Source organism: Siphateles boraxobius, unplaced genomic scaffold (genome assembly GCF_051911475.1).
Source record: "Siphateles boraxobius isolate OS27281-9 unplaced genomic scaffold, OSU_SipBor_1 137, whole genome shotgun sequence".
NCBI lineage: Eukaryota > Metazoa > Chordata > Actinopteri > Cypriniformes > Leuciscidae > Siphateles > Siphateles boraxobius.
This window is the reverse complement of record NW_027508741.1, coordinates 213468-235181: the sequence shown is the minus strand read 5'-3', so window position 1 is coordinate 235181 and position 21714 is coordinate 213468. Positions and strand designations below refer to the sequence as shown.

Here is a 21714-nt window from a genome sequence, read left to right as displayed (position 1 = left end):
GGAGCCAGTGACGGAAACACCAGCTCGAGAACATTGAGTTCTGAGCGCTCGTGCGAGACCTGGGAGTTCCTTTCGTTCCATTGTGAGTCCGAACGCTCGAGAGAACAGATGAAACACCGAAGGATCTGAACAAACACTGGATCTGATCTGCTCGAGTTACACATAAAGCGCTATAGCTGATATTATTAGACTACTGACAGGCAGAATTATAGATAGCCTATCAAGAGTCTGAACACTGAAAACATGCAATCAACAAAGCAAGGTAAGACGTGTCATTATTATTGCTTGTAATTATTATGTATTATGTTTTTAATTCATATTTGTATGTATTACGTGTTTAAGCATGATAAGGAAAATCAGGCTACTCCTGTTATTTGAAGAAAGGAAATGTTTACAGTTGCAACAGTGATGTAGCCTATCAGATTATATTTTGATATAGCATACACGATTTCCACTGTCTTGGAAAAACCGGCAAGTATTAAGGAATAAGCATTTATTTCTAGTGATTTCTAGACACAGACATGTTAGATAGATTTAGTTCCTCTTAAATGCAGCTAGAAATAGCTGTTTTGAGAGAAATCCCTATAAAAAATCTTGATAAAAAATATATTTTTTAATTAAAAATCTTATTTGTCATCTTTATTATGTGTGCATAATAGTATGTTTCTTGACTAAGAAGTTAATGAATTGCATTTCTTGTTTAATCTACATATAACCCTCATTCTGTTGTGCATATCTTTACTGATTTATGTGTAAAAAAAATTGTGTAATAAAATGTCAAAAATATTGTAATACCGTCTCTATGACATGTAAGTGACGCTTTAAACCTCTTTTACGGTATCACAAAGTAGATGTGCACTATTCAATTTTATTTTGTGATTTAAAGCACCTTTGACATGCTTTCCATTGCTTGCATTGCATTGCTGCAACGTAGTGCACGTCAAACAGTGTATGTGGGTTAGGAGTGCCCGTGACGTCACGCACACTCAGTACTCGCAGTACTAGAAGGCATCGAGCTCACATGGCTCAGTCATGTGCATGTGTGTACGAGGAGACGAGGCTCGGCCGCTGATTGGTCTTGACCTGCCCGATACGTAACCTCTGATTGGTCGAAACCAGGCGATTGCACAATTTAGCACACTGCCCTGACGCGAGACTCTGCAGTACCACGTGAGGGAGGCAGTAGACAGCTAGTGACCTAGATATTCTTCCCGTACAAAACACGAGAGGTCCACGTGTGGGTGGGTCTGAGAAACTTAGGGTGAGCAAACATTTAGGTAACTTCCCATTTCCTTTTAAAAATATCTAGCACATTTATACTGTGTTTGTGAAGGCACACCCGGTTAGTGTAGAATAAATCCATTTATTCTTGTAGCGTACATCTTTGACTGCTTTACCCAATAAAAATACATTGATGGTATCAAATTGTTCTTTTGATATATACATATGCCATGATACTCAATCATTACCATATTCATTTAACCATGGTACTAGTGCTACAGTCTATATAGTGTAATTAAACAATGCTTTGCAGTTTCGTTCATTTAAAACTGGGTCATCATGAGCTGTCTAAAATAGGGAAGTTCATCCAACATGGGATCATTATAAGATTATATAAATATATAATTCATATAATAATTTAAAAAAAGTCTCCATAGCATAGATCCATTGATGTTTACGCAGTTATACAATATGCGAATGAAATGCAATGAAGCAGGTTAAACTGTATCACGAGTATAACAGTTTCAGTACATCTTCATTTGTAATGGGATTGATGTACTTTTGTTTTTTGCCTGTATAAGATTAATATAATAAGCTCATTTTCCGCCACATAATAAAAAATTAAAAAGGTAACTGCAGCTTTTTATATCACAATTTAAAGTTTTTGTTCACAAAAAAAAGCTCAATAAACTCAGAATTGTGACATTAACTTACAATTTGGAGAACAGTCCAAGTTGTGATAAAGTTGCAATATGAAGTACTTTTTAAACCTTTTTATTTATTTATTCCGTGACGGAAACAAAAAGTCAGAACTCTAAGATGTAAACTCAGAATTCCGAGAAATTAAGTCAGAATTCCAAGATGTAAACTCAGAATTCCGAGAAATAAAGTACGAATTCCAAGATGTAAACTCAGAATTCCGAGAAATTAAGTCAGAATTCCAAGATGTAAACTCAGAATTCTGAGAAATAAAGTCAGAATTCCAAGATGTAAACTCAGAATTCCGAGAAATTAAGTCAGAATTCCAAGATGTAGCCTAAAGTAGTAATTACCTATTTATTAGTGGCAGAAACAAGATTCCATAAAAACAAGAGCATTATTAGATTCATTATTAGACCAGTAGAACAAAAAACTAAAACAAGGGGTATTACTGTACGTTCACACCGCCGCCGACTTGAGCGTCAAAGAAGCTCTGGCCGCTCTGTCAAGGACGCTTGTCAAAAAGCACGGGGAAGCTCCTTGACGCTTTGGACGCTCTGACGTAGCAGGGAGAAGAGAAGTGTCACAACATGAAATGTAATAAACAGAAAAAACAAGCAATACATTGAAGAAACCTTTTATAATGACAGCATTTGTATAACTGTTTTGGTCCCTTTTGGTCGGGGAAAAAAATAATAATTAGCTATTATTATTATTATTATTATTTGCATTAGGCTATTATCTGCATTAGTGCAATTGGTCAAATCTTTGTCACCGTGAGCAAATGAATTGCATTCCCATGCCTCGTTCTTTTGTAACTGGTCCCTGTAAGCAAACAACGTCATATCATATATGTTAGGAAACCCAGCAACAGCGATTATCAGCTTCTCCTCCATTTTCTCGGAACTAATGTTTTGGTAGGAACGAAAGTTCACATCGTATGTTTCTCCGGAATCAGCCAGAGTGAAGGACGTCTTTATTCTGATTGGTTTCTGGCGTTTTGCCGCTGCTTGCCGCTGAACCGCGTCATAGCTAATTACCATAAAGTTGAGCTTCTTTCAACTTTCTGATTGACGCTCAAAACGCTCAAAACGCCCAAAACGCGACGCCGAGGGATTTGACGCTCCTTGCAGCTGAGAGAAGCCAGCTTCCATTGAAAATGAATGACTTCCGGCCGCTTTGGAAGCTCAAGTCGGCGGCGGTGTGAACGCACCTTTAAAATCAACTTTTTGCATTTTTTTATAAATTTTTCCAATCTTTCATTTTTTTAATCTAGGAAATGCATATTTGCATATCAATTTGTAAATGTGTAGTACTGTTCATAATTTTGTCTTAAAAACTTTTTTTTTGTTTCCAAGGAGGCGTGATAGCCTACGTCTGCTCCTCAAGCTCCGCCTCCAGCCTTGAGTCCTGCATGAGTGACAGCTCGAACAGCCAATCCCCATCATCCTCCCCTCCTCTGCCCACTAAACCGAGCCGTATCACAGACCTGCCCAGCCCTGGCCTTCTGTCGAAACGCCTTCACCCACGCGACAAGAGCCTCGCTGCCAAGAGCAGCATCACCAGTGAGTTACAAAAGATTGCCAGGAAGATGTGCGGAATCAGCTTTATATGGGATTCAATAGTCATTTTGACATTGCATTGCATTTTTTTATCTAGTCAATAATTGTAATCTAGTCAATAAACAAATGACCTAGTACATCTGCAAATAATTGATAGGTGCGCATCAATAAATCCCACACACTATCCCAACTTGCAAAAAACATAAACATTTATTTAGCAATGTTTCAGTCCCATGACCGTCATTAAGCATTTACAATAAAACAAATGCAAGATCATTGAATTTAAGATGCAGCATAACCAATTTTCATGTAACCAAGCACAAACAATAACAACATTCTGTAATCTAGAAAATGCATATTTGAAATCAATTCGTGCATGTTTTTGTGCACTGGGTTTGACTCTTACATGCATATTTTCCAGAGCTCAATGGAATGGTGTTACTGTGTAAAGTGTGTGGAGACGTGGCCTCGGGCTTCCACTACGGCGTCCATGCCTGCGAAGGCTGCAAGGTAAGGACACGCTTCTCTCAGGATCAGCTAACAGTTTGAGTCTGTTCCAAAACAGTGATCCGCTCATGTACAGGTAATGGCGCATTTTAAGGCATCATTGGCACGATCACAATGTGAAAACGAACCTTTTAGCCAATTTCTAGAGCAGCGCTGCATGCATACTTTCAAATCAAATCAAGTCAAGTCAAACTTGATTTACTTTGTAGTATTTGGAACAGACCCGTAATATGTCCCGGTATAAAATACTTGGAGCTGTTATTTATATAATAAAGAAATACTATAATAGTATATAAATAAAACTAAGCACTGCTAGGGAATAATTGCACTGATTATTTTTACAGGGCTTCTTCAGAAGAAGCATCCAGCAGAATATTCAATATAAGAAATGCCTGAAGACGGAGAGCTGCACTATTGTGCGGATAAACCGCAACCGCTGCCAGCAGTGCCGCTTCAAGAAGTGCTTATCTGTCGGGATGTCACGAGACGGTGAGTTTCAAGCTTATTCTTCTTCCTTATGAGCTCAAGCTTTTGTGATGTTGACATTAGGACTTACACAACTACTTTTTTACTAGTCAAGCAGAAAAAATGGTTCAACGGGGAAAAACTGAAAGCATTGAATCTTAAAGAGGATTCAATTCTGCCCTTTTCTTGATTTTGTATTTAGGCTCTACTAGAAAGGTTTTAATGCCTGATTATATTCAAAAACACGTTATTTTCTCCATATTCTCCATTGTTGCGGCTCCTCTCTTCCCAGTCTGTCAGTAACGCTCTGTTTAGTTCCTGTCTCTATGAAGCCCCTCCTTCTGAAAAGCACACTGTGCTCTGATTGGTAGGCTGGAGCAGTGTGTTGTGATTGGTCAAGCACTTTGCGTGTGTTTGGGAAATGTCCCGCTCCTTACCATAACCTCCAGTTTCAACCGAGCGATAACCTTCCGGTCTCTCTTGAAACCCACACGGAAGTGACTTAAACTGCAGTTCATCGACTGGCCACTAGAGACCGGCTGCAAAAGAGAGTCAATCCCATAGACCCGCATGTTAATATGCCCAACTTTACAGCAGAAAAACATGTTTACAGCCTGGTGCAAAAAGTGGTTTTGGTCTATTTAGCAAATTTAGCCCTTCATGAAGACTGTTAAAGTTCTGCATAATTAAGGGTGTGGCCACTTGAGTGACAGGTGGATTGCTGATGTCACTATTAGCCATTTGTCTGCTAGTGTCACGTCACCTCAGCTAATCTGCATCGCTGCACATGTTCGTTTATCCGGGAGTGACGCTGCCAAGATGGCGATGGCCGGCTCCGCCCACTTTTGGGCTTCAAAAATGCTCTTCAGAGACACTACGGGTGACGTCAGGGACATATTTCTTTACAGTCTAGGGTTAAAACACACTACTAACTAACTCAACCGGAAAGAAACACTGACTCTGATACAGAGAAGAACTCAGAGCGTTTTCATGCTCAAACAGCAACATTAAACGCACTAATAAGATGAACATGCAAAAAGGCATAATTCAACAAACAATCTGTCTTTTTTCAGCTGTGCGATTCGGACGCATCCCGAAGCGGGAGAAGCAGCGGATGCTCCTGGAGATGCAGACGGCCATGAATAACATGATGAACAACAGTCAGCTTCAGCACATGCTTCACGTCCCGTGTGCCGTCGAGACCAGCAGCTCCTCTTCCCTGTCTCCGCCCGCGTCTCCTCGGTCCACGTCGGATCTGTCCCGGGACTCGGAGTCGAGCGCTCCCATGGACACGGCCTCGTCTTGTTCCTCGGACAGCGGAGAGGAGGATTCGGTGAGCAACGGACTCGTTCCCCGTAAGGATCTGTTCATGTTCAGCTCACCCGGCTCCGAAACGCCTGGATCTTACAGGGAACATGTGACGGCGTATCATGTGACCCAGGCGTGCATTCAGAGCCCTTGCATTCGTCAGCCGGAAAACTTGCCTCTCCACGGAAACAACATGAACAAACTCCAGACGGGGGGAAACATACGACATCTGGTTAGTGGCCTTCTGCTGTTTATACAGTCAAACCGAAAGTTATTCAGACACCAGATTTATTTTTTAGATATATTTTTTTGGTAGTGGGTGCAGGACACTATAGTTAATTTATGTAAGTGAGGATAGCTAAATAAAGTAAACTGTGACATAGTATACCCGAAAATTCTTCATACAGTGACTACCAGTAAAATGTATACAAATTTGGGACTAAAAATGATTCAGACACTTTGACTTGATCATGTTTTGCTGAAGTGTTTTTTCTTTAATTGTTAATGCACCTTTTTACACCACAAACTGAACAACATGAAGCATTGCTTGGTAATTGGTTGAGCTAAATTGGTATGAGGAAACAGAGGACATCTGATTGGTGACCTTCTGCTGTTTATACATCAATATTAGCAATAATAACGTAGGATCAGTGGTGTTATTGTTAACTAAAACTGAAACTAGTAAAAAAAAGTTTTCTTAACACCTTGTGCTGTGTTGAAAATCCTTCTCCTGTACAAAAATCGTTGCTTGTAAATCGTTAATTGTGCTATATTATCATCAAATTCTGGAGAGTAAATATTTTTTGTCAACTTCTTTGCGTACAATTAGCACAGTTTAAGTATTTATTTTTTGGAACTGATTGATCGTTGGGATCAAGCTTGTTCACCTGGTGCTTTTGTTGGATTAAAGCGTCTGCTAACGCATTCATAAAGGCACATTTTTTTTCAAGCTCGACACAATGCATTATGGGATTGCATTCTCTGCGAAGAACACATTCCATAATTCCAAGAACGCAAAGAACGGACTTGCGTTCACGCTGATCATATTATTATAGACATTGTTTTCATATAAGTTTATATTTTTTATATTACCGTGTGCATTTATGAAAATGAGTAGCCTGTGTGTTACCGATGCTTTGTCAATTTTCAAACAATTATTTTAAATAAATACTGCCGCTTTCTTAAGGTCTTTATCACTTTATTAAAATGAAGCGAAAGAGACGGACAAATGTCTACTTTCACGTATTTCGAGCCGGCAGCAGGAATCTCTGAAGTGTGAACCGAGACGGTTAAAGGTTATAGGTCAGCTTACTTCTTCTGGGATTTTTAACGGTTCGATTCTCTCAAGTCTACATTCGATGCATAATCGATATCAAGAACACATCTCGGCACTTTCATGCGTCGTCTGTACTTGCATACTTGATTATTGCAATTGAACTTCATTGGTTAATGATGACGTAGTACGAGAACACATTGATCTCTAAATCACAGCCTTCTTTTCCACATTTCTTAATTGAAATTGATGCATTTCTCAAATCTCTAAGGTTGATTAACAACCAGAAAAGTGACAGATTCTTGAAATATTATGATGATTTTTTTGGTAATACCACTAACACATAATATTTCCTCTGTATATGTTTATCATGTTATTTTATGTATGTATATATATGTGTATATATGTATATGTGTGTGTGTATATATGTATGTACATATGTATGTACATATATATATATGTGTGTGTGTGTGTATATATGTATATATTTATGTATATATGTATATATGTGTGTATGTATGTATATATTATTATTTATATATTTATTTATTTTTGGGAGAAACTTAACATGTATTTGTTATAATTTCATCCCTGTAGAAGTTCTGTCCTTTGTCTGCTTATTGTTTGATACATAATCAATAAATAAATAAATTTTAAAAAAAGAACTCATTGAGATTTTTGCCAAAAGAATGTATCTTTCTATTTTTAGGAACAGCCAATAGCACACCAATGATTCCCAGCACGATAGAAACAGAGCCGTTTTAGCACTAAAGTGATTCTGGTGTAAGTTGTCTCTGTTGGTCTTCTGTCAGGTGTGTCCCATGAGCGTCTCCCCCTTCGTCGACCCCTGCAAGCCTGGTCATGAAATCTGGGAGGATTTCTCCAAGAGTTTCATCCCTGCTGTACGAGAAGTCGTGGAATTTGCCAAGCGGATCCCTGGCTTCCAGGAGCTCTCCCAACACGACCAGGTTAACCTCCTCAAGGCGGGAACATTCGAGGTGAGGCAACACGAGTCCCGACACACTCTGTCCATCACACTCTTTAACCCGGTTCACACTGTGTGATTTTGGCCTGTCTGAGACAAATTTTGTAAATCCTAAAAGATTCCTCTGATCCTAGGCTAAAATCTGAAGTCTTTGATCGTTAGTTTGACGCGTTCACCGACAGCTGGTTAATGAACGCTGCCAATCATCGAAACTCTGGCAGTGTCAGAGGAGTTTCCTCTCAGTCCTGCAGTGATTCTCCCACGAACACCGTCAAATTGTCTTCGTTTTTCAAAGCTAGCCACGACCAAAATAAACGTGAGAGATTTCTTTGTAGCCACCGTTTAAATCCCGCGTGTAACGCAGCTCACCGTCACCGAACCTGTCATTGATTTATGATGTAAAACCAAGGACAAGTTTTCTTGTGTGCGTCCTTTTTTAACTCGTCTTGACTGTTATTAATGATAACTGAGATCTTACAGTGTGACATTAATGACAACTGAGATCTTACAGTGTGACATTAATGACAACTGAGATCTTACAGTGTGACATTAATGACAACTGAGATCTTACAGTGTGACATTAATGATAACTGAGATCTTACAGTGACATTAATGACAACTGAGATCTTACAGTGTGACATTAATGATAACTGAGATCTTACAGTGTGACATTAATGATAACTGAGATCTTACAGTGTGACATTAATGATAACTGAGATCTTACAGTGCGACATTAATGATAACTGAGATCTTACAGTGTGACATTAATGATAACTGAGATCTTACAGTGTGACATTAATGATAACTGAGATCTTACAGTGCGACATTAATGATAACTGAGATCTTACAGTGTGACATTAATGATAACTGAGATCTTACAGTGTGACATTAATGATAACTGAGATCTTACAGTGCGACATTAATGATAACTGAGATCTTACAGTGTGACATTAATGATAACTGAGATCTTACAATGTGACATTAATGATAACTGAGATCTTACAGTGACATTAATGATAACTGAGATCTTACAGTGCGACATTAATGATAACTGAGATCTTACAGTGTGACATTAATGATAACTGAGATCTTACAGTGCGACATTAATGATAACTGAGATCTTACAGTGCGACATTAATGATAACTGAGATCTTACAGTGACATTAATGATAACTGAGATCTTACAGTGCGACATTAATGATAACTGAGATCTTACAGTGTGACATTAATGATAACTGAGATCTTACAATGTGACATTAATGATAACTGAGATCTTACAGTGCGACATTAATGATAACTGAGATCTTACAGTGACATTAATGATAACAGAGATCTTACAGTGACATTAATGATAACTGAGATCTTACAGTGTGACATTAATGATAACTGAGATCTTACAGTGCGACATTAATGATAACTGAGATCTTACAGTGTGACATTAATGATAACTGAGATCTTACAGTGTGACATTAATGATAACTGAGATCTTACAGTGCGACATTAATGATAACTGAGATCTTACAGTGTGACATTAATGATAACTGAGATCTTACAGTGTGACATTAATGATAACTGAGATCTTACAGTGCGACATTAATGATAACTGAGATCTTACAGTGCGACATTAATGATAACTGAGATCTTACAGTGCGACATTAATGATAACTGAGATCTTACAGTGCGACATTAATGATAACTGAGATCTTACAGTGCGACATTAATGATAACTGAGATCTTACAGTGTGACATTAATGATAACTGAGATCTTACAGTGCGACATTAATGATAACTGAGATCTTACAGTGTGACATTAATGATAACTGAGATCTTACAGTGCGACATTAATGATAACTGAGAGCTTACAGTGCGACATTAATGATAACTGAGATCTTACAGTGCGACATTAATGATAACTGAGATCTTACAGTGCGACATTAATGATAACTGAGATCTTACAGTGCGACATTAATGATAACTGAGATCTTACAGTGTGACATTAATGATAACTGAGATCTTACAGTGTGACATTAATGATAACTGAGATCTTACAGTGTGACATTAATGATAACTGAGATCTTACAGTGCGACATTAATGATAACTGAGATCTTACAGTGTGACATTAATGATAACTGAGATCTTACAGTGCGACATTAATGATAACTGAGATCTTACAGTGTGACATTAATGATAACTGAGATCTTACAGTGCGACATTAATGATAACTGAGATCTTACAGTGTGACATTAATGATAACTGAGATCTTACAGTGTGACATTAATGATAACTGAGATCTTACAGTGCGACATTAATGATAACTGAGATCTTACAGTGCGACATTAATGATAACTGAGATCTTACAGTGCGACATTAATGATAACTGAGATCTTACAGTGCGACATTAATGATAACTGAGATCTTACAGTGCGACATTAATGATAACTGAGATCTTACAGTGTGACATTAATGATAACTGAGATCTTACAGTGCGACATTAATGATAACTGAGATCTTACAGTGTGACATTAATGATAACTGAGATCTTACAGTGCGACATTAATGAGAACTGAGATCTTACAGTGTGACATTAATGATAACTGAGATCTTACAGTGTGACATTAATGATAACTGAGATCTTACAGTGTGACATTAATGATAACTGAGATCTTACAGTGCGACATTAATGATAACTGAGATCTTACAGTGTGACATTAATGATAACTGAGATCTTACAGTGCGACATTAATGATAACTGAGATCTTACAGTGTGACATTAATGATAACTGAGATCTTACAGTGCGACATTAATGATAACTGAGATCTTACAGTGTGACATTAATGATAACTGAGATCTTACAGTGCGACATTAATGATAACTGAGATCTTACAGTGTGACATTAATGATAACTGAGATCTTACAGTGTGACATTAATGATAACTGAGATCTTACAGTGTGACATTAATGATAACTGAGATCTTACAGTGTGACATTATTGATAACTGAGATCTTACAGTGTGACATTAATGATAACAGAGATCTTACAGTGCGACATTAATGATAACTGAGATCTTACAGTGTGACATTAATGATAACTGAGATCTTACAGTGCGACATTAATGATAACTGAGATCTTACAGTGCGACATTAATGATAACTGAGATCTTACAGTGTGACATTAATGATAACTGAGATCTTACAGTGCGACATTAATGATAACTGAGATCTTACAGTGTGACATTAATGATAACTGAGATCTTACAGTGCGACATTAATGAGAACTGAGATCTTACAGTGTGACATTAATGATAACTGAGATCTTACAGTGCGACATTAATGAGAACTGAGATCTTACAGTGCGACATTAATGATAACTGAGATCTTACAGTGCGACATTAATGATAACTGAGATCTTACAGTGCGACATTAATGATAACTGAGATCTTACAGTGCGACATTAATGATAACTGAGATCTTACAGTGCGACATTAATGATAACTGAGATCTTACAGTGTGACATTAATGATAACTGAGATCTTACAGTGTGACATTAATGATAACTGAGATCTTACAGTGTGACATTAATGATAACTGAGATCTTACAGTGCGACATTAATGATAACTGAGATCTTACAGTGCGACATTAATGATAACTGAGATCTTACAGTGCGACATTAATGATAACTGAGATCTTACAGTGCGACATTAATGATAACTGAGATCTTACAGTGTGACATTAATGATAACTGAGATCTTACAGTGCGACATTAATGAGAACTGAGATCTTACAGTGCGACATTAATGATAACTGAGATCTTACAGTGTGACATTAATGATAACTGAGATCTTACAGTGCGACATTAATGAGAACTGAGATCTTACAGTGTGACATTAATGATAACTGAGATCTTACAGTGCGACATTAATGAGAACTGAGATCTTACAGTGCGACATTAATGATAACTGAGATCTTACAGTGCGACATTAATGATAACTGAGATCTTACAGTGCGACATTAATGATAACTGAGATCTTACAGTGCGACATTAATGATAACTGAGATCTTACAGTGTGACATTAATGATAACTGAGATCTTACAGTGCGACATTAATGATAACTGAGATCTTACAGTGTGACATTAATGATAACTGAGATCTTACAGTGCGACATTAATGATAACTGAGATCTTACAGTGCGACATTAATGATAACTGAGATCTTACAGTGCGACATTAATGATAACTGAGATCTTACAGTGTGACATTAATGATAACTGAGATCTTACAGTGACATTAATGATAACTGAGATCTTACAGGTGACATTAATGATAACTGAGATCTTACAGTGTGACATTAATGATAACTGAGATCTTACAGTGTGACATTAATGATAACTGAGATCTTACAGTGTGACATTAATGATAACTGAGATCTTACAGTGCGACATTAATGATAACTGAGATCTTACAGTGCGACATTAATGATAACTGAGATCTTACAGTGCGACATTAATGATAACTGAGATCTTACAGTGCGACATTAATGATAACTGAGATCTTACAGTGTGACATTAATGATAACTGAGATCTTACAGTGTGACATTAATGATAACTGAGATCTTACAGTGTGACATTAATGATAACTGAGATCTTACAGTGTGACATTAATGATAACTGAGATCTTACAGTGCGACATTAATGATAACTGAGATCTTACAGTGTGACATTAATGATAACTGAGATCTTACAGTGCGACATTAATGATAACTGAGATCTTACAGTGTGACATTAATGATAACTGAGATCTTACAGTGTGACATTAATGATAACTGAGATCTTACAGTGCGACATTAATGATAACTGAGATCTTACAGTGCGACATTAATGATAACTGAGATCTTACAGTGTGACATTAATGATAACTGAGATCTTACAGTGTGACATTAATGATAACTGAGATCTTACAGTGCGACATTAATGATAACTGAGATCTTACAGTGCGACATTAATGATAACTGAGATCTTACAGTGTGACATTAATGATAACTGAGATCTTACAGTGCGACATTAATGATAACTGAGATCTTACAGTGCGACATTAATGATAACTGAGATCTTACAGTGTGACATTAATGATAACTGAGATCTTACAGTGTGACATTAATGATAACTGAGATCTTACAGTGTGACATTAATGATAACTGAGATCTTACAGTGTGACATTAATGATAACTGAGATCTTACAGTGTGACATTAATGATAACTGAGATCTTACAGTGACATTAATGATAACTGAGATCTTACAGTGTGACATTATTGATAACTGAGATCTTACAGTGTGACATTAATGATAACTGAGATCTTACAGTGTGACATTAATGATAACTGAGATCTTACAGTGACATTAATGATAACTGAGATCTTACAGTGTGACATTAATGATAACTGAGATCTTACAGTGTGACACGGCTTACAGTGATGATCATGTTTGACAAGCACCAATCGTAAAGGACTATAATAAACCGCAGTGTTCACCCGGCCTAACGCTCTCCTGTTCCCTCCGCTCAGGTTCTGATGGTGCGCTTCGTGCCGTTGTTCGACGTGAAGGAGCGCACGGTGACCTTCCTCAGCGGGACGAAGTACAGCGTGGATCTGTTGCGCTCGATGGGCGCCGGAGAGCTGCTCGCCTGCATGTTTGAGTTCAGCGAGAAGCTGTCAGTCCTGCAGCTCAACGAGGAGGAGATGAGCCTGTTCTCTGCTGTGGTGCTGGTGTCTGCAGGTACATGCAAACACATATCAGCTCAGCATCAGAAGCGCAGTTTATTTACATTTATCTTTGAATAAACATCATTTTATTTAATATAAATAGTCATTTTTTGAATAATATTTATTTATTATTGATTTAAACTATAATTTTTTTTTTATCATCATGCATTTCTATCGTTGCGAACACAGCACAGGCGTATTAGGTATTATCGTTTTATTACTGATACAGAATGGTTTTTCTTTTAATAATTATAAAATTATTTTATTAATTGTTATAAAGTAGTTGTTTATATTCATACAAATTTTTTGCATGCTTTTGCTGACCGGCCACATAGCAAAATTACTAAAACTTAATATTATAATTAAATTTTAATTAAACTTTATGTAATTAATTTAATATAAATAATTTATTTTTAAATTATGAACACATTTGTAGACAAACATATACATTAAATATAAACAAAGAACATATTTTGCTATTAATTTATTATATGTATTTTTATTTTATTTTATAATATGAATATGAATACGTTTATAGGCAAAATACAAATTTAATAGAAATACATGACACATTTTTTATATAAATTTAATTTGATATAAATAATACATGTATGCCATTCATTTATCTATAAAATATTTGTTAAAATTATAAATACATTTATTCAAAAAAATATAAATTTAATATAATAAAGAATACATTTTTGCTATTCATTTATGTATAGATTATTTATTTTAAAATGTATGAATACATTTATTGACAAAATATAAATTTAATGTAAATAAATAAAATTATGCTATTAGTTTATTTATAAATAATTTATTTTTAAAATTTACATATATTTATAGACAAAAATATAAATTTAATATAAATAATAAATTTTTGCTATTAATGTATTTATATATTTATTTAAAAATGCACAAATAAATTTATAGCCAAATATATATATATATATATATATATATATATACATTTATGCTATTAACTTATTATTTATAAATCATTTGCGCACACAAATATTGGTTACAAGCATGCAACTTTCATCTAACTTGAGCATTTTTGCATGCCTTTGCAGACCGATCGGCCATTGAGAATGTAAGTGGCGTGGAGGCCCTTCAGGAGAGCCTGATCCGAGCTCTGAGGAACCTGATCATGAAGAACCACTCGAACGAAGCCGCCGTCTTCACCAAGCTTCTCCTGAAGCTCCCCGAACTGCGCTCGCTCAATAACATGCACTCCGAGGAGCTGCTAGCCTTCAAAATACATCCTTAACCACGACAGTGCTTCCCTTCACTCTCCTCTGACCAATCTGGCCTGTACATTTTTACTCTTGAATGTATTTAACAGGCTTTTTTTACTCAATCGTTTTGCATTCAAAAACTTTCAGATGATTTGAAAGGTATATTAGATATCATTGTGATTTGCTCATTACGCACAAGCAAAGGTTGTCTACGTTTCAAATTTTTTGGGTAAGACACTAGACTCCTTAGTAGCATATCGTCTTTTCATTATGTGCAATCGCTGCTAACGCATGGCTATTCGTATAAGAGCAGCTTTACGTCGTATCTAGTTCAAAAGAGTAAGTCTTCTTTAAAATATATGTGTTGTAGATATATATAAATATAAGATGTGATTTTTTTTTGAATGTATGTCTGTTTCTAGCCGCATGTTGGCATCGTTTTCACCTGTATAACAGGACAATGCTTTTGCACGAGGTGTCGAGGAACAGATGGGGTATTACGGCTCCCCTGACACCATAATAACGGTGCACGGGCGGAGAGGAGTCACTTTAAATGATGTTTTTATATAGACCACGTACAGAGAGGTGTTATAAGTCTTCCATTAGGCAGCGGGAAACATGTATAGTGGACGTGAACAAAAGTACGCTTCGTGCACAAGTGAAAGAGATGGAGTTTATTTATGGATCTTTGTACAGATTGCCTTATCACTCTTTGCCACATCTACGCACATGGGTTTTGTTTTTCTGATCGGTGATGATCGCAGAGCAGGGAAACCATGTTAAAATCCCAGTTATTTTGGGATGCACTGCTCCCGGTTTACTCTATGCATATGGAAACAGCTTGACAATAATGGACATTTCTCAGCCTATAACCAATAGGAAATGACGTACTACTCCCGCGTTCAGCTCTGCTGTGTCCATGTTTTTCAGTTCCTTATAAATAACAGTGCAGTATGTATAGTTGTGTATATCTATTTGAAATATATCATTATAAAGTAAATATTGACTTGTCATTTGTTGTCATGCCTCTTTATTGCACTTCATATCTTTACCCACTAGAGGACGCTGAAAAGCCATGATGGGCTGTGTACCTACTACTACTACTACTACTACTACACACACACACACATATATATATATATATATATATACTGTATTAGTATGTGCATTGTTAATGTTAGCTGATGCATTCACTAATGTTAACAAGTGAGACCTTACTGTAAAGCGTTATTAAAAAACAATAAACATTGAGGTTCAATTGCCTGAAACCACTAGTTAATATGCAAGGCATCCTGTAACTTAATATAAACTGTAATTAATCAAATGTAAGAATACAAAATTTGTAGTGTCCTAGAAATAGCAAAGAATACTAAATATTTCTTTTCAGTTTTAAACTTTATTTTATTTGCAGGTTTAAAGTTTCAATGTAACCTCTTAACTTTTGGGCCACACTGAACATCCATAAAACAGACAGACAAACAATGTTATAATAAAGGCTACACACACACACACACACACACATATAAATCTTCTGAATTTTGTTAAGTCTATTTTAACATGTCCTGAGTGGGAGCAATACATTGTCTAGAATTCATTTAATTAAGAAAAAATAAACTACTATTTTTTATATTTAAACTGTATTTAAATTCATATGTATGTTTGTCAAAAAAAAAAAAAAAGAATAACCAGAAAAAGTAGGGAAGATCACACACACTAAAGTGCACAGATTCAAATGAGGTAAATCATCAATGTGTGTGCATTGACTTTTGCAATCTAACATCAGATTAACCAGTTCTTCAGATGCACATAATCAGCTTATGATTCATATTGTGATAACTAACTGTCAGGTCATCTTTGCACGTGTCACGTTTGACCCGAGAGGCCGCTGCGTCTCCAGACACGATGACAGCTGTCAATCACTGAAGTGCTGCAGATTTGAGTGTTTGAGAACGTTTCATTCCTGCTCCTGAATCCAGCTCGCTTCTGCAGTTCACACACACACACACACACACACACACACACACACACACACACACACACACACACACACACACACACACACACACACACACACACACACACACACACACACACACACACACACACACACACACACACACACACACAGATTTGGGAAACTTTTACTTTTCCTTCACTGCATTGCAAAGCAATATCATACTTTATACTCCACTTAATTTCATAAAAACATATGTTTCAGCGATGTCCGATTCGTGAACGAGCCCATTCTTTTCAATGAACTTGTTGAATTGGTTCACAAATAACACTGAACGATTCCTTCAGGAACTGGACTGATCTTGAATTCTTGAATGATCCGGTCAAAATGCACTGCGATATCGTCACCGCTTGAATGGTGCAAAAAACGCGTTACTTATGCTAGATTTTAGTATTGATTATTGTAAACGAAAATCATATTTAGGTCGTGACTATCAGTTATTTGTGAACTAAATTTGCAGTAAAACTATTCAAAAGATTTTTTTTTGTTGCAAGAACACTCTTTTGCTCACCAAGGCTGATTTTATTTAAAAAACAAAAGAAAGAAAAACAGTAATATTGTGAAATATTATAATTGCAAATAGATGTTTTCTATGTGAATATACAGTAAAGTGTAATTTATTCCTGTGATCAAAGCTGAACTTTCAGCATCAGTCTTCAGTGTCACATGATCCTTCAGAAATCAGTATAATATGATGATTTGAGGCTCAGGAAACATTACTTTATTATCAATGTTCAAAACAGTTGTGCTGCTTCATATTTATTACCTGTAATATCCGTTGTCCTCCAGCACATCCTCCACCATGCTCTGAAACACCACATATAACACACTAGACATCATATTAAAGTCACAACCTTTAAAACATGCATACATATTAGTTATGTTTCTATAATGGCCATTAAGTGAATATAGGGTGGGATTTTAACTAATTTCACTACTTTGGTTTGAGTTTAGTTCATTTTTGTCTCTTGGCACTAACAATCTATTCATAGATTGACATCTATTCCTATTCACATCTATTCCAGATAATTTTTTCTTTCTATAACCAAAATATTTCATGTTTTCTTGGGCATAATCAACTGCTAATCAACTGTTCTGTTCTCAATATCACCTTACATCTTGTCTTTCCTTTTAAAGCCACCATGAAATAAAAATGGATAATTTTATGGAACATTGCCGTGTTTATAATTTATCCATGCTCATCATTTTTTAAATTCACATGCCTCATAATCTTTAATCAAAATAATTTCCCCTTCTCTTCTCTGATGACATGTTTACTAGCGCGAGGGGGCAGCAACCTGTCAATCACATGAGATCCACCAATAGCAAACCACAACTATACAATCACTTCCCCACGGACAAAATCAAGCCCCGCCCACATTTGTTCTTGTTCCAGACGCCGTTTAACTCGGATATACGTCACAACAGGGCAACTTTCTTTTCATGCTGACTTTAACTAACAAAAAGCCCGTTCTTTAATGACATCATTTTGGAGGGAAAACAACAGCACAAATGTCAGTAAGCATCATCAACCGATCTGATTGATTTCTCAAGAACATTCCATGCTGGTTAATAATAAAATTACAGAAATCAGTCGAATTATTAATGCAAAATGTACTGCACAACAAGAAATTTTAAAATCCTACCTGTATTTCCTCGTAGGTGAGCCCGTCTTGAAGACTGGAGTGACCTGGTTCCCCTACAAAATAAATAAGACAGACTCAGTGGAGTTTGTAATGCTTTAAAATCAAATGAAGGAGAGAATCTGAGTTACACTTCCACGGTTTTCAGCAGTGGATGTGTCTGAACCGAGAGACTGGATCATGGACCACCACTCTCTGCTGGCTGAGGACATCTCCACCTGCTCTTGACTTCCTTGAAGAACCTGAACGGGTTCAAATCAAAGGTCTGAAAAGCAGTTTTCAACTCAAAGCACATTGAAATTAATTCATTTTCCACTGAAGTTTACTATAACATCCACAAGAGGGAGATGTTGCATCTTATTTCCTTATTTCAAGGTTCACTGCAATTGTGTCTCAATGCCTAAAGATTCATTAGGTGTCGTTCTGCACATCTTTTATAAGGGCAAAAATCAGTGAAACCATACACTTTATTCCAGTAACTGCCCTATTATTGTGCACTTTTGCTCACGGAAGAAACTAACCATTGTTAAAAACATCAATGTCAAGACAAGACAACAAACAAAAATGAAGTTGCGTTAAATAAGATTAAGTACCTTATTGAGCTCCACCTTCAAATTGTAGGGATCGCTTCCGTACGAGAACAGCGGCTTCTTAAAGCGCTCGATTGCACGCTGCTTGAAGCTGTTTTGAGGAGCTGGTGGGAGCTAAAAACAGAAAATATTAATTAAAGAGATGCACGGTTCGTACAGACTCTGTGAAATGAAATTCCAGGACTTTCAAGGACTTTTCAAGCACTACTTTTTTGGATTTCAAGGACTTCAATCGGCACTTATCAAACAATATCTTTATTATTATTTTTATTTATTTCATTTTATTTTTTTACTCAAATTAAACATATGGTATCTGATGTTTCACTTCATAGAGGTCAATCCATTGGCCGGCGCTGTCAGGCATGGGAAATCCCCTTAACCATTGAAAGGATATTGAAACTGAATTTTTGTCCATTATATATTCCAATATATATGATTCACCTGAAGAATGAAAGTTGTATTATATACTTAATATCATGCTTTATATATTAATATCATCAGAAATAGCTCTATATCTCAGACGGGCTGCAGTGTTGATTTAGCGTGCAAATTTTATTTTTTCAACAAAAAAACACCACAATATTTTGAATTAGGGATGCACCGATACCACTTTTTGCAGAACGAGATATCGATACCATAACCGATCGCTGAATTTTCACTCCATTTGTAATTTTTAAATGTATTAGTAGATAAACCAAGAGAATATAAATCATATTAGTTGGCTTCATTTGTTCATCAAACATATATTTCTTTCAATTATTTTCATGCTTAATTAAGCCTGCTAAAATACATTGTATGAGCTTCAGTTACTGTACATTCTATTGCTATATCATATTATATCTTTCATTGAATAGCACAGCACATATTTACACTAGAGCAGCTCCAGAAGGGGAAGTGCTGAGGATTGGGTCAGTGAAATATCAATTATTTAATCCAATTTTGATACTTCAACAAAAACTACCTGCCTAATTAATGTGAATTTAAAACATTATTAAAGGTAAGCAGTCAGCAACAATATAAGAACGAATAATCAACTTACAAATAAATACGATAGAACAAAGAAAGGCTAGGAATGAAATAACAGTGTTTTTAGAGTTTTTCGGGTAGATCTAACAGGTACAGAAATTTGAATAAAGTAATAAAATGTGAAAAAATTGCATATTCATTACTGGATAAATTAAATATAGATGGATCTTTTTGTAAAGTTGAAAAGGGTAGCCTATTTAGTCAAGAGCAGTGAGTAATTTAGTTGTACATTGTTTAATTAACATTTACACAGCAGTGAGTTTGTTAAACTGCCCCTTTAAGACCGAACGCACGGACGCATTTGAACATGGCTACTTCACTTGAGATATAACTGACTTTGTTTACTAGGATACTCGCGAAGATGGCCGTTTTTACATAATTTTGTGTGAATTCGTCCGTACAAGCGCAAGACGTTCAGTATTCGCGCGCGGAGACGCCGGTTTGCGGGGCGCGCGCTTATGTTTGCGTTCATGGAACTTCTTGACTGCAAACGTCCAGTAATAATGTAGGGAATCACTCGTTATACATAAATCAGGTAACAGTTCATGTTTTACTTTACTTACATATATGATTTAGTTTTAATCCAAATAATACGTGCTGAGTGAACGATCAGCAATCAAGAGCAATCAAGAGCATTCAACAGAACTGCGCTCCCCCCCTGGTTTTCCAGGACTTAAATTTCAAAAAGTCAAATTCAAGTACTTCGAGCACTTTAAGCACCTTGTACGAACCCTGGAGATGGAAACATTCTGGAAAATGCCTGAAAACAGACTCCAAATTACCTGAGTTATGAATATAATCTTATGCAGAAGTTCAAGAAGCCTCTGATTGGGATCATCAATTTGTCGAACTTTTCTCTGAGATAAACAAATTCCTGCCGATCCTGTGGACAACAAGAGCAGCAATTTTAAATCCCTATTATTTCCAGATTTTCTGTGAAATGAGAACACTGTTAGTTTTACAAATAATATACACATCAAAGCAAATTTTAAAGAGCATCTCATAATTGTGAAATTATCAGCAAAACTGAGTTTTTTTACCTGGTCGTGCTTTTGACTTTTGACAATCCGCACTGGCAAACACAAACAGCATTTATTTGAAATAGAATTCATTTGAACAACATTATAAATGTTAGGATGGATGGATGGATGGATGGATGGATGGATGGATAGATAGATAGATAGATAAAGCAACTGCACAAAAATAAAAATAATGAGTGGACAAACTCACCTGAGCCGTTCATCAGAGCTCTTCACAATGCACTGCGACACATCTACACGTTTTAAATAAGAAAAAAGCACTGTGTTTTTAAATCGACCAAATGAAGTATTTCTCTCTTACAATATATATTTATAGGATAAATGACAGATGAGGTTTTTCAAGACATGAAGCTAACATACTGTTTGACACTTGTTTTAGTCA

General features: G+C 36.2%; 2 protein-coding genes and 1 long non-coding RNA gene across 5 annotated transcripts in view; 2 read left to right on the top strand and 1 right to left on the bottom strand.

The window, feature by feature from the left end:
- Positions 1 to 16032, top strand: nr1d2a (nuclear receptor subfamily 1, group D, member 2a). The gene is made up of 8 exons (XM_077229957.1): positions 1 to 262; positions 3279 to 3485; positions 3904 to 3992; positions 4334 to 4478; positions 5528 to 5994; positions 7848 to 8033; positions 13584 to 13794; positions 14855 to 16032. Exons 1-8 carry the CDS (start codon positions 244 to 246, stop codon positions 15049 to 15051), a joined length of 1521 nt encoding a protein of 506 aa, XP_077086072.1. The 5' UTR covers positions 1 to 243; the 3' UTR covers positions 15052 to 16032.
- Positions 12251 to 13583, top strand: LOC143738075 (uncharacterized). Of its 2 annotated transcripts, none has more exons than XR_013203828.1 (2): positions 12251 to 12332; positions 13475 to 13583. It is a non-coding gene; the product is annotated as an uncharacterized LOC143738075 (long non-coding RNA). The 2 variants fall into 2 exon arrangements; XR_013203827.1 differs by having other exon boundaries at positions 13415 to 13583.
- Positions 16033 to 16395: 363 nt separating the features above from the next.
- The window catches only part of nek10 (NIMA-related kinase 10), a 42646-nt gene continuing 37327 nt past the window's right edge, over positions 16396 to 21714 (bottom strand). For both annotated transcript variants that reach the window (XM_077229918.1, XM_077229919.1), the window contains 8 exons: positions 21523 to 21565; positions 21333 to 21364; positions 21075 to 21175; positions 19270 to 19380; positions 18816 to 18918; positions 18680 to 18732; positions 17800 to 17840; positions 16396 to 17002 (listed from right to left, as the gene is read on the bottom strand). In XM_077229918.1, the coding sequence (XP_077086033.1) occupies positions 16936 to 17002; positions 17800 to 17840; positions 18680 to 18732; positions 18816 to 18918; positions 19270 to 19380; positions 21075 to 21175; positions 21333 to 21364; positions 21523 to 21565 (551 nt within the window). In that variant the 3' untranslated portion in view covers positions 16396 to 16935. The remainder of the gene's footprint in view (positions 17003 to 17799; positions 17841 to 18679; positions 18733 to 18815; positions 18919 to 19269; positions 19381 to 21074; positions 21176 to 21332; positions 21365 to 21522; positions 21566 to 21714) is intronic.

Excerpts from the sequence above, each read along its gene's own strand:
- nr1d2a (XM_077229957.1), top strand. Across the intron at positions 5,995-7,847 it reads GGGGAAACATACGACATCTG|GTGTGTCCCATGAGCGTCTC; the intron begins GTTAGTGGCCTT and ends GTCTTCTGTCAG. Across the intron at positions 8,034-13,583 it reads TCAAGGCGGGAACATTCGAG|GTTCTGATGGTGCGCTTCGT; the intron begins GTGAGGCAACAC and ends CCCTCCGCTCAG.